Below are 14,272 nucleotides of genomic sequence, written 5' to 3'. Positions count from 1 at the left end.
TACAAAGCAAATCTCAAATGTAGAATCATGTTTACTAGAATCCAGCCTGAATGGCTCTCCCTCTCACATCCTGCTCAGATTTATACATGGAACCCTTTTCACCATCATATTAACTCACTGAAAACTTTTCAGAATATAATTTATTTGAGCATTATTTCTCTAAAGAATATCACTTTGTGCTAACATGTATTGAATAGCGTGTTCCAACACTAAACATTTTAGCTATTTTATAGGATAATCTAGATTAAGCAATCTTCACCCTCCACCTCCACCCATAATTATGCCTCTAAATTTGCTATCATCTGCATATGTAATGACCTTACCATATGCGCTCTAGCTTGGTCTGAAATCATTAATAAAACTGTTAAAGTAATTGCTCCAATATTTAGCCCTATGAAACTCATTACAAAATTCTATGAAGAATGTAAACCTCTAGTCTAAATTCTGTACATTTTCACTAGTAACAAATTATTTCTATATATTAATACTTCATCAATATTTGCTACATCTTTTTACATCTTTTCTTCTTTAATGTTGGTGCACAGGGTGGAAACTAGTCTCTTCCATTCCTCTGTCATTTGTTTTATAAAATACTACTGGTAAAAGATTATGAAAGCTTTCTGAAAATCTAGTTATAGGTAAATATTTCATTTTTAAGACCTAGTTTTCTTTTCTAACTTGGTCAAAGCCACAAAGAAAATCTCACTCCTCTTTTGGCCTTCTTGTAATTGTATATTTTTATAATAATAGTTGTGCTTCAGATATGAGCTTATGCTGCCATCTAGTGAAAACATGGTGCAAGCTGTTAACAGACATAGAACAATTGTACATATCTGCAGAGCCAAACTTAATTATGGCTTTTCCTAACTTTTGGGTACTTTACTTTGAAACCTTAATGTTCTCTGGACATTTTTGTGCAATTTTCTAGGGTTGTTTTTCTTTTGTTTTAAAAAAATGAAATTTGATCATGTGTTGACACCTACACGGTTCATCAGTGGATCCACCACCCTCATCTCGGGCACTTGAGCTAACAGGCTAAATTCTAGCAGTAGTAGGTTGCCATCCTCTATGTGGACCAGCCCTAAATAGGGATGGGACACTTTGCCAGCAGATTTCACAGATATTCGCTGAAACCAGGGGAATGGTGAGACTCTGGAATCTTGGGTTCTATTCTCGGGTTTGGAGAGGAGTGTTCTTACTGGTCACAGACTCTTCTGGCCTGTTTCTCCCCCCTGCCCCTGGCTTCTAGTCCCAGGTTCCATCTCTTTCCCCTCTGCCAGCTTCCAGACCTAGGCTCACCCTACCATAGTTCCTTGTCCCAATCTCCTCCTCCTGTCCTGAAGTGACACAGCAAGAATTAGTTGGATTCTAGGAGAAGAGATCTTGGCCTAAGTAGTTGGGTCAGTAAGACTGCTTGAAACGTGTGCTGAGAACGTTTGCTTTGGATTTAATGTAGTTTAAGTTAAGCACCCCTTGTATTTTAATTTTAATTGTCTTGCAACCATTTCTGACTCTTATGCCTCTGTACTTGTACTCACTTAAAATCTATCATTTGTAGTTACGAAACTTGTTTTATTGTTTTGTCCGACCCAGTGTGTCTAAACTAAAGTATCTGGAAACTCCACTGGGTGGGTGGCAAGTTCCGTGGATATTATTTATTTAAAGAAATAATGGACCTTACATAACTTGTATTGTTCAGAAGGCTGGGAAGTATAGGACAATATTCTGGGGAGAAATCTAAGAGTGGGGGTGTGCTGAGGTCACCCTGAAGTATAGACAAGTCTGATGATAGCCATAGTGTAACCCAGGTGTGGCTGGCAGGCTGCAGTTACACACATACACAGAGGGTGTGACTTGCATGGTGGAAGGATGTTTATGACCAGTGCTGGTGGGAGTTACTTCAACAAGGCATTTCACAGATGCCTAGGTCCAGACTTGGCATGGCCCAAAACAGCTCAGAGCTGCAATTGCAGGGGAAGTTCTGCTCAGCCCTGGGCTGGAAAAGGCTCTGTGCAAACTGAATCTCTGTGAATATAGCTACTAAAATGTAAGAATTATTTGAGCATGTGCAACCTTTATTTTTTCAAAGGCTTATAACTTGGATTTTTAAGGGTTTTCATGTGGCGGCAAAAGGCCATCCCCTCCCACAAAGGCCACTCCCACCCACATTTGAAGTCCCTGTTCCAAAGAATGGAGTGCTAGACTTGTTCAAGAAAGGTCTCTCTTCATTTTGCCCATTAAAAACAAACAAACAAACTTATTTTCCCCTAACCTCGTTCATAGAAATGTCCTCAACTATTTTTGCTGAAATTTCAAAAGAAAAAATCTGTCACAAAACTAAGACTATTGGAGAATGAAATCCCCCCTCCTTATTTCCTTGTTTCACTGTCAGTTTCATACAATTTCTCACTTGAAATGTTTTGTTTCATCATGAGAATGAGTGCAACTTCTACAATATTTGCAGATGAAATTTCAAAATGCTATGGACTTGTCAAAATTAAGGGCCCAATCCTACATTCTCTACTGTGGCAAAACTCCCTTCGAATTCATTTGAAGGGATACTGGATTCTCATTAAGGTGAAGGACTGAAGGCCTAATAGTTAAACTGTGCTACACTGTCAAAAATGCGTTTCAAATTAATCATTTCCTCATTTTAGGGCTCTAGGCCATGATTTGACAAGGCACTTCAGTACATACCTATCTTTGAGCATGTGAGTAGCACTGTTGTAGCCAATAGTCTATTCATATCCTTAACGCTAAGTGCCTACTTAGTTGCCTTGCTGAATCAGGATCTTAAAGAGATGCCATTGAATTCCAGCCAGGTTCTTAGGCAAAAGTGGGTATAAAAACAAAGCATCAGAGCACCATCTCCTCAGCCTCCTTCCACTTTTTCTGACTTTGAGTAATACTTTTTAAAGAGAGATTTTTTTTCTCCTCTTTGTGAGCTGTCTGAATGTATTTTCTGGCTAGAGCAAGCAAGGTTTTGTTCTGATTTCTTTTGCATCTTTTGAACAGTCTGCCCTGCTGTTAATCTGTGCTCAGAGAGATGGTTTAGTGCTTTACTGGGAACTGTACTGATCTACCAAATGAGCTAGGAGGCATTTGTTCTTCTACAAGGGAAAACAATTAGTGGGACCTAATCATCAGTAATGGAAATATTGGCAAGTCTTCTCTTCACAGTTAATCCTGATGGTAGAGATGCCACTATGACAAAGGGAAGAGAGCCTGCTGTAGTGGGAACATGTCTGACTACTTCTGTTAATTTGCTGTGATCATAGACCTTCTTCCAGGAGCAGGACAGATGGAAAAGGATGTGAAAATTATCAAGATAGGACTTAGCTATGGTATATTGTTAATTAAAACTTTGAACACTTTAGTCTCTTCTGATTATTAGACCTAGAGAAAGACAAAAATAACTCTTATGACCACATATACACTTGTATCTTCTAGTTCCTTCCCATAGTTATTGCTGGATCATTTGCAAGCAATGAGTGAATGGTTTATTTTATTTCAATTGTGAAAGAGAACCTGTTATTTTTCTTCAATCTTTGGATTCAGATTTTCCCTCCCTGTCCCCTGGAACTTTGCGACATGTAACACAGACCTTAACTAGGGGTGGCTGCCTCTCAAAAGAGGCAAAATTCTAGTTTGGTTCAAAATCTGAACATCTGTCCAAGTTACTGTACATCAATCCTTCACTCACCTAATTTGTAGTCCTCCTTCTCTCCCAGCACCCGCTGTCTGTAATGAGTTTAGGATTATGGCCTTATCACAAGATGTTAAGGCAAAGGTCCAGTGAACTTGCTCTATCTCAAGTCTTCCAGGGGTGGCTGACTGGCCTTCTTTCCCTTCCCACAGACTAGTCAGCTACCTTCCAAAGACTCTGGAGAAGCAGCAAGTTGCCATCTTGGAATGTAAGGAGTCATATCTGAGAGCTGGAGTCTTACCCTTCCATGTCCCAAGAGACCTGAGTATATTACTGTGAAGCAGCAATAACTTTTGCTTGATCATATAAAGTGGTGTTTAAGAAAAAAAATGAAGTTAAGGAAAACGGTTGAGAAGCCACACTTCCATCTCCCCCTCTACAAAAATAAAATATTTCATGCCTAACATAGCTGTATGGGTTAGTTACAAAATCACTTACCTAAAGAGCGTTTGTACATTTACAATAGTCTTGGCATCTGCCATATAGTCTTCCTCAGCACTCATAGTACTTTCCTTGTCCACAACCACCATGTTGGCAGCGAAGGTTACCCCACATCTTAGCAAATCATCTAGGCTGTTGTAAAGAGGAACAGAATTAAAAACCAATATAAATACATGGCAGGATAAGTATGAGTCGGAAAAACTCAACTGCAACATATCCTGGGAGCTCATCAATCTTACATTTGATTCCTATCACTTGGTGGTGGTCTCTGAAAGCACTGTAACTATCAGCTTCATGTAAGTGTTTCAGTAGAATGGAGACAATGTGAATAAAATTATAATGTTCTCTGAAGTAAAATAGAATCCTGCTGGTAGATTGCCGAGGATTGCTTGTCCTTCTCCATTCAGTAAAAGAATGTTGGTAAAATTACACTACACTGCATGTGTATACGTATTAATTCCCCTTTTCCTACAAGGTCTTCCACAACTCATTACATTGTCATTACCTGCTTCATATAAGTGTCTTACCTCCTACACAAAAGTACCTTTTCATATATCAAGGGCCTTCACACGGAGGCAGTCGGATATGTTGGTTTTCTAGCTTCTCATCTCATAGTCCCTCACTGGCTCCCTATTTCCCTATTACTGAAGGATCACTTTTGAACAAGGGTAGCTTTCCAGAAGCAGCAGCAGCAGCATTACACAGGCAAGAGCAGGAATCAAGTTACTTTCAGAGCATAGTTTCCCACACAAATTTATGTAGTGGGAACTGCCAAAGGATTCCCTTTTCCAGCCTAAGGGATAAGGCCAATGTCTCTTGGAAAAAGACAAATCAAAATTCATACTGATACATATTCACTGGAAAACATGGTTTCAATATTTTGAATGTACATCTAAATATTTTTTTAGCTCCACGAGTGTTTATAAGAAAACCTTAAAATGTATTTCTGTGAGTTTGTCGTGTATAGTTAGCCTTGAATAAAGGCAGAACAAAATTTAGCTCCTGATTTTTTTTCCTTATCTAAAATGTGCTATATAACACACACATCTATAATAAAAACAGGCCTTGAAAATCCAATTAATTTATACACTCTTCTGCCTCATTTAATGAATACTAAACAGCCACCTCAGTTTATGTACCCCTCCCCAATAAATCCATTTAAACTAAGCCCAGAACCTCTTATCCAGGATGGTGGTAAAGTTGCTGCTTTGCTACCCCGGCTCTCCTCATAACATAAAGAAGATTTTCCTCAGCCATCCAGGTGCACCTCCTCTTGCACCTAGGTGCTTTGTGTCTCTTGTTCTTTTTTCTCTTAAATAGAATTTTTTCCTTGGCAAGAAGGCTGAGCCAACACTGTTACTTTCACTAAAGGTGAGGGGAGATGACGGAAACACTGGCCCAAGCACCACTGATCCTTTAACGGGAAGGAAACAAGCAACCTGTGCACTACTAAGAGCCTGTCTGCATGGGAAAGTTTTACCAGTTATAGTGATAATTTATACTAGTATAACACCCGCCCCCGCCATGAGGATACTCTCATATGGGAATAAGAGTGTCTATGTGGCAAGTTATACTGATATAACCATATAGGTTCAAATTTGAACCTTACTGGGGGAAGAAAAGGTAGAGACAAGATCTAATTGATTTAGAAAAGGGGAAATCAGGTGCATGGGAGCAGACTGGCCTGAAACATTGCACTTCTTGTCAAAGGGGCTAGAATGGCCCTTAGATGCTGTACTTTAAAAAAAAAGATGGGAGGAAGGAAGGAAATATGTCTCTTGAGCCACTGCTCCTTTAAGAGTAGGGGAGAGAGGAAGTGAGAAGCACAGAAGGCCAAGGTTTTAGAATAAGAAGCTGAGAAATTGTGAGCCTTCCATACACTAGTGGAGAAGCAGGAGCAGCAGCAATGGCAGAGCCTTGCAAAGATGTAGGGCCCAGGAAAGATGACTTACTGGAGGGGAGGCTGCCAAACATTAATTTATTGATGGTGGGGTGCACAAATTGATTTGACGGGTGCTATCCAGTATTCATTTAGTAGAGCAACAGAGAAAAGTGAGGAGGGATGGTTGGCCTAGCCAGTAGGAGTTAACCCATCTAAAAGGGGCCCCCACAAGTGGTAGACTGAGGCCTTCAGGCCCAAGCCATGAAGGGTATTAAATTAGGCTAATACTACAGGGCCTATTTTAAATGCTGTTGCTCCTTTTTGGAGCTCATTAGCTGTAGGGTATAGCCCAAAGATGGAGTGAGAAGACAACTTAGAGGATATGTGAGGCTATCTTTCTTTTATATGTTGCAGTGAGGGCAGCAGTTTGAATCTGTTCAAAAGATTTCCTTCAACTGGGGAGGATATGGCTTGGGATGCCAGTGTATTTCAGCCTGATAAATATGCTTAGTTTGAGGCCAATAGGCATTGGGTCAATTCTGGAAGCCTTGAACTTAACCAGTATTCAGCCTTGAGTGGATTACAAAAATACTTACAAAGAACTACATTTCAAAAGTAACTAAAATAATGTTAAATGAAAATCAGCCATATCATCTTAAATGTCCCTGGATAATTTCTGAATTAAGTAGAGTTGGTCAAAAAGCATTCTGTGGTATGTTTTGTTTGTTCCTCCGAATCCCATAGGCAAGATAATAGGTGGACAACCCACATCAGTAACTGGATCCCCAGAGACCACAAGCAACCTCTGGGCAGACAGAAAACGCACTGGGACAATCCCATTACAAAACTCTTTGGTCAGAAGTGGAAAGAATGTGCTTGCAATATAATAGAATGGTGTGGCGTCGACTTGCATTCGTGGAGGGACGGACTAGGACAAACTGGACAAAAGTGAATTCCACACCACAGAAAACTTAACTTTTATGGTCGAAATTCAAATACTGAAATATTTTGGCTGAAAACCAAAATATTTCAGTTTGGAAATGCTGCCGGGGACCTCTTGGGAATTGTAGCTTGGATGCCTGCCCCATTCTCTTCTATGGGCTAGGCTACCTGATCAGACTAAATGTCCTATGATACATTATTATCTTTCTTCTTGGAGAGAGAGAAAAGATGGCAAATCAGGGGAAGTCTCTGGCCATGGAGCATCATGGGAGATGCAGGCTAGCCATGAAGCCCAGCCCACAGAAGAAAATATTCCAAGTTGGGGTTTTGATTAAACTGAATTTTTTAAGAGAAAGCAGACACTTTGTGGAAAAACTAAACAGTTTTGATGTGAAGTGATGATATTAAGTAATAAGACACTGGAAGAGATGATTCCTTTTTTCCAACATCGTCTTATTCATGTTCTTACTACCCATATGACAATACAACTTCCATATGTGTTTCATGGCTCCTCAATACATTTTCTGCAAAACTAGTTAAAATGTAAATATATCTAGCAACCATTCCATAGATTTGATCTTCTGTCTAAAACTATACTGTGTTTCTGCTCTTACACACCATGAATCCAATCCAGTTTCCAGTGAAGCAAATAGTTTTTCTATTATCTTTAACAGCAGTTGTATTAAGCCCTAAATGCATAAAAATCTGGAGCTGGGAGTGATTTTTTTTCAATCAGTTTTTATCAGAAAATTCTAATTTGATGAAACCAAAATCATTTGTATGAAAGGTCAGTTTTGACAAGTTTCCCACTTCAATTTTGAAACATTTTAAAAAAAAATGTTGGAACACCATGTTTAACACGTTTTGAAAGGGAACATCAATTATTTTTGTTTGAAACAACTTACATTGCCAAATAAAATGTTTTTAATACTATAAATTAATGTCAAAATTGAAACAACTTGAAATTGGAACAAAATGTTTTGATTGATGTGACCAAATTATTTTTTTCAGATTTTCAGTTCACAAAAAAATTGAGCCCATGACTTTTCATCCTAACTGGGACTGGAAATTTTTTTGGAATTTCAAAGTTCTCATTGGACAGGAAAACCATTGCCTATCCAGTCCTATAAAATTTCCAGTCTTGATTTTCACATTTAGTACATAGCTCCATTTTCTATATTAATTGGTTTCGGAGTGAGGTATAGTTGGTGAAGAAATTTAATTCCATTCTATATTTAGTATTTATAGGCATGCATTTAACCTGCTCATATATCAAATTCTAATCTTTCTCCTAGAAACCTACATTTAATTCTGCATTCTACCATTTTGTTGACCTTTGAAAATATAGCCCTTCTGACTACAAATTAAAAATTGCATATAACAAAAAAGTTTTATATTCTGACAAGATCTCAATTATTCTACTTTCCAAAGCTGAAATAAGTTGAGAATCTTTTAGCTAACTTTCTATTAGTATATTTAAATAATGTCTAAGCTCTTTTTAAAAATGGCAGCAATGGCTATTTGGAATATCTGACTTTCTTCCTACTTATTAAAAAAAGTTAGGAATATTCCCTTATCAAAGATATCTATTATCCTAATTATTCCTTTCTTAACCTTGAATGGTTTTCCTACACAACCCTTATCCATAGCCTATATGCCTGTACATATTACACATGACTTACATATGGGACATTGTAGAACAAACTTCTGCTAATTGAGGCCCTATTTTGATGAAGCTCAGCCAGGCTGTGAATTTTCTTTTGACCATTTTTCTCTGGATGTCTCCCATGGAAAACCACAGAGTAGTGAATATGAAATTAAAATGAAAAGGGAAGATCCTCAGATGGTGTAAAATGATCATACCTCCATTAATGTGATGACAGTTTACACCAACTGGGTATATGCCCCAATATTTCTCTACCTCTTCAGTCATAACTCTAATACAACTGATCTTTTAGGTGCCTATACTCATTCACATTCGATTGTATGGGTAGACATGATACCATCCTTTTTGTCAAATAGCAGAATCTTGCTGTAGGATGTAGATGCAGAGAAAATGTTAGTTTAAAGGAAATTTTGCTTTAACATTACTGCTTAAACCACTTTCTTCCACTGAGTGTGCACATTTAAATCAGGTATTGAGATAAAAAATCCATTTAAAAGGTTTTGGTACAAATCTAATGGCTTATCTACACTGCCCCACTGTTGGGCCTACTGGGTGTGAATAGCAGTGTGCATCAAATTGCTGCGCTGTCATTCCCCAGTTGGATGCTGAGGGTGTGAACTGGAAGGTACCTTGTTAGCGTTAGTGTAGTCCTGTGTGAAGAGGACAGTGGAGTTTCAGTCCAGCAAAGCACTAAGCACATGTTTAAATTGAGTGAGACTTCGCACATGCTTAAATCTTTGTAGGATTTGCGCCTAAGGCTATGCTGGATTGAGGTCAAGCCGATTTCAAAATCAAGCCTTAAATAAGCATTTGTTATGATTTTCTTTTGACCATGTAATTTCGTCTCTAACTGCTCTTGTGTATTTTTTACATACATGCAGTTTTTTTAAAACAGTTTTGAAGATATTTATGCAGGTGAGACCTCTCTAATTTATAAAGCATGTACTCTTTAATAGGCTACTTAAATGTCCCATTTAAATGATGATTTACTGTGGAATGCTGTAGTGTTCCATGTGTTAACATTTTATAAAATGCACACATATCAAGGAATAAAGAAGAAGGGTTGAGATAAAGTATTGGGGTATCCACATTTTGTGAACTGTTCTTGGAGTATCGATTTTTTGCTTAACATTTAGTTGGATTTGATTTATGTAAAGTTAATATGATCTTGACAGTATGTATGTAGCGGGGTGGACCCCCACTCCTGCCCTGAAGGGGTAAAAACAGCCCTGGGAGGGGGCTGTGGCTGGAGAAAGCAGCTTTTAGGCTGGGCTGATTGCGGGAAGTGGCTGCAGCTGGGGCCATGCCCCAAACTGAGCAATAGGGCCTTATAAGAAGGCCAGGGAAGCCAGGAGCAAACAGTCTCTTTCTGTTTGTAGAAGGAGATGGGCTTGGCTGCAGGGCGCTAGACACAAAGTACCTGAGTGGAGCAGGGCTGGGGACAGGCTGAGGAGCTGGGGAGCTCCAACCTGGAAAGCCCCAGGCTGCGGCCTACCATTGGGCTAAAAGGTACTTGGGGTTGCAGAGGGCAGCCCAGGGGTAGGCTAAGGCAGCAGGTCCAAACCCCTTTGCCTATGATGAGTGGCTGATACTGCAGTCTGCCCCAGGGCTCAGGGGGCTAGAAGATGACTGGCAGTAGCCATTACTGAGGCGAGGTGGAAATAGTGGGTGGGGGTTCCCTGGGAGGGGAGACCCTAAGACTGAGGGGTTACTGCCAGAGGCAGCACCCCAGGTAAAAGGGCACCAGGTCCAGGGAGGGACACAGGGGCCAGAGGACAGGCAGATCACCGGCCTGCAAAGGGTGCTCCGGAGCTGGAACCAGCAGGAGGCGCTGCGGGGGTAAGTCTGCATGTCTACAATGTAAAAAACAAGTCCAAGGTCCATGCACAACACCAGCCATGACCTTACCACACCTTTAAGTAAGGGAAACATTGGCCAGGCTTGCTGCTGGAAGGTAGAACTGTTTTATGTGTGGGGGAAGGTCAGAAAGTCCTGCAAAAAAGGTGGGAAAAGCTTTGTGGTCTGCCCCTCAGGAATGTAAGGGGTGAAAGGCTTTAAAGGTGCAAGCCCTGGCGTTTTAAGCCACAAAGAGGCCTAAGCAAATAATTGACTACTGAACTGCAAACTGTACAGGGGCATTTTTGGAACAGTCAGTCACTGCATGAAAAAATGAAGTTAGCATATCTTACATTGTGAGTATGAACGAGATTTTATTGATTTTTCACTTCAATATGTAACTGTTTATAAATGCATATGTGCAAACCAGCATTTAAAACACTGGACATAATTTATAAACTGACAAGTCAGCTGACAGATTATAGAACATAAATGTATGTCAGTGTTACTTTACACAACTTCACCTGCAGAGAAATTCGCACTGTCATATAGATGAAACATCTCTACACTACAATGAGTGTAAACTGCAGAATACATCATATTACCACTAGTTTAAAGATCTGCAATTTTTTTTTTATTCAATAAATTCCAAAACTGATGTGAACCACTCAAGAAGGAAGCTAATGTGATATTTCTTAGGGGGTGATATAAAGTATTCCTTTCCGAAGTAGTCTCAGCAAATATTAGTAAAGTTTAACTTTCTTTGTGGTTCATAAAACAGTTTGAAAACTACATGTTTTGAATTACCTGGCTTAATTGTAGCTAAATCAACTGTTCAGTTTCTGTGATTATTTGTAATCATTTGGAAATTATAAAAAATAATCAGAGATGACAAATAAGATGCTGCTAAATACGACATGCCCAAGACCTTTCTTTGTTGATTGTTTTTGAAGGCTGGAATGCAACACATTTTAAGGCTATGTCTACACAGCTACCAGGAGTAAGCCTCCCAGCCTAGGTGGACAGGTTTGGGTTAGTGGGGCTCACACTGGTGCTCTAAAAATAGCTCTGTAGACAGAGCCATGAAGCTGCAGCTCAGGCTAGAACTTGGGCTTTTCTTCTGATGTGAGTTGGGAGTCTCTCTGCTGTAGGCTGTGTAGACGTAGCCTAAAAGATCTAAGATAACTTCTATCAGTGTATTATGAATGCTAGTTTGTGTTATCTGTCACTAAGGTAAATTTGTAAGTATATATGTGTCCATTTACAATAGGCTTGATCCTGAGAAATGCTGAGCAGCTAGAACTGCTGTTGAAATAGACTACATTGATAGGTGAAATTATGACAATGGTAAATCTCACCCCCCCCCCACTGACTTCCATAGGACCAGTATTTGACAGAATAACTAGATGCCCAGATGCCTCAGGATTGGGCCCTCTACTAGAGCTAATTTTTTGCGTTAGTGATGACTGTTTAGAAATGGGAATATACTGAAAATCTAATGAAAGAGGCTCTTCTAGTCTGAGTTCTAGCCTGACTCATCCATCAGTGATGCCATGAAATCTAGATACGCTTTTATAAATACTTAATAGTAAAGGGCTAGGTAGAAGTAGTAGGTGATATTTTCAAAGCAGTCTAGTGGTTTTAGATGTAAGTTACTATTAGTGTGTCTAAATCTCGTAACAAACTTTAACAATCCCGGCCAATAAGTAGGAGCAAAAATATGGTGCTTTCGTGTAGGGTTAGACTAGAACTCAGTGGGAGCTGTTGGGTGTTCAACATTTTTGACAATTTGCTAAATTTATTTATGTGTCTTAATGTGGATTGGTGGGAGTAACTTTAGGCTCATTCCTGTTTTTTGAAAAAAACTAGCCTTAGGGCACATTTCACCTAAAGATTCAGTACCAAAGAAAGCATTTTAAAAGATGGCCTGATCTGCCAGGTACTATATAAAGGAAACTCAGATAGTGACTCATTTTTGAGTGATTGAAATCCTTTGGCAGAAATTTGAAATTCCAAATTACAGCACCTTGACACAAACCATGCATGCAGGTGCATTTTTCAAGTACTATCACCACACTTAAACATGCAGTTACAAAGCACAACACATGACAAACCACTGAACACGACAATGTTTAGAGTTCTGAGGATTTTACCTACTTGTCAATAGAGCCCACCATGTAGTAAACCATTGGAAACCAACAGATTGCATCCAGAAAATGCATATCTGGCCTAAGCAGCAGATGGGTTACAATGAAACACAACATCACAACAGTTGCATCTCTTCTGAAGAAACTGAATAAACTATGTTAATTTGTTTGGAAGAGAGAGGAGGGGAAAACTAGGAAATGTTAAATAAACATTTTAATAACATAGGAAACTGTATTTCTGAACATCAACATTCAATGCTGTTTGCTTTGATCATGATGAAGAATGATGAAGTTTAAATGTGCTTTACATAAAAGTTGTTAGTCTTCCAAATCGGAAACTTTATGGCACAATCATACAGTAAATGCTTTATTTAAAGAAAAATTACTGAAGACTAAAGAGGCCTTACTAAATTATATTCCAATTCATGATCCTGAATATATTTTTAATGAAAATGCTGATTGGGACCAGATCCTCACCTGGTTTCAACTATTATAGTTCCATTAAAATCAATTTTACCCCAGCTATGGAACTTGCCTTATCATTTCTCCCAACTGTCTGCATTTTTCTTTCCCTTCCACCCCTTCTAAAATAATAGTTGGCTACTTTTAACACTGTAATTGTTGCTTGACATACTAGGGTGGAAATAAAGGTCAACATCTAATTTTAATCTCAAATTTCCTTATAAGAAAGAAAAGGTAAAATAGTTTTCTACTGTACTTTCTGTATTGTACTATAAGTCTTACACCTTTTTCTTTCTTAGATACGGAAAGTACAGTGATAGCAGATGAAATTTTAATCAGCATGAAATGGGGACATATCTAAACATGCACACTACTGCAAATTGCATCTGTTAACAAACTGCAAAGAAATTGAAGAGAAACTAGTAAACCATAGCAAGGGATACATGCCAATTTACAGGGGGTGAAATCCTAACTCATTTGAAGTCAATGGCAAAACTCCCATTGACTTCAGTGGGGCCAGGATTTCACCGTATTGCCATAAGATGTGAAAAGTGTGGTGGACTGATTGCAGTGTCCTTATATTTACAGTAATTCAGCTGAGTGCTTTGCACAGAACCTGCTCCAGCTGGCTAGGTCACATCTTGCTAAGAGCTTAAGCAGAGAGCACAGCTTTCATTTAATGGTAAGATGGAATAATTTTATGCAAACAAAACTGGCATTTTTCAATCTTCAGCAAAAAAAACCCTAAAATAATAAAAGTAAACTATCAGAGAGTGTAAAAAAACAAAAGCCTGGACCTGAAACCAGAGCACAGGAAAACACTAGAGGGCACTGTACACTTTCATGTGTGTTCTTAAAGACCAATCTTACTTGAAACTTGTTAACCATAATTTTTAAAGGATAATTTTTATAGATCTCTTTTGGTGTGTGTGTGTTTATGATATTCATTACTGGAATAAACAGAACCATGATACACTAACACCATTATGTACTGTCCTACAATAATCTGTATTGGGGGAAGTGGAACCCACTCTGACTGATTTCAGATTCTGTAAAGTGAAATTATTTATACTAGAGATGGGACAATGGCACATACATCCAGAGGAGAGTAGGCAGGGGCGGCTCCAGGCACCAGCGCACTAAGTGCGTGCCTGGGGCGGCAAGCCGTGGGGGGTGGCCTGCCAGTCTCC

The 14,272-nt window shown here is 39.0% G+C and overlaps 1 protein-coding gene across 4 annotated transcripts in view; it reads right to left on the bottom strand.

Annotated features, from left to right (window-relative positions):
* The window catches only part of KCNT2 (potassium sodium-activated channel subfamily T member 2), a 283,005-nt gene that overhangs the window by 56,074 nt on the left and 212,659 nt on the right, over nt 1-14,272 (bottom strand). For 2 of the 4 annotated variants that reach the window (XM_045026023.1, XM_045026024.1), the window contains 2 exons: nt 12,631-12,702; nt 4,145-4,279 (listed from right to left, as the gene is read on the bottom strand). In XM_045026023.1, the coding sequence (XP_044881958.1) occupies nt 4,145-4,279; nt 12,631-12,702 (207 nt within the window). The remainder of the gene's footprint in view (nt 1-4,144; nt 4,280-12,630; nt 12,703-14,272) is intronic. The other 2 variants (XM_045026025.1, XM_045026026.1) reach the window with 1 other exon arrangement.

This window comes from Mauremys mutica, chromosome 8 (assembly GCF_020497125.1).
Source record: "Mauremys mutica isolate MM-2020 ecotype Southern chromosome 8, ASM2049712v1, whole genome shotgun sequence".
NCBI lineage: Eukaryota > Metazoa > Chordata > Testudines > Geoemydidae > Mauremys > Mauremys mutica.
Note: the sequence above shows the minus strand (reverse complement) of the source record. Positions and strands in the feature narration are given on the sequence as shown.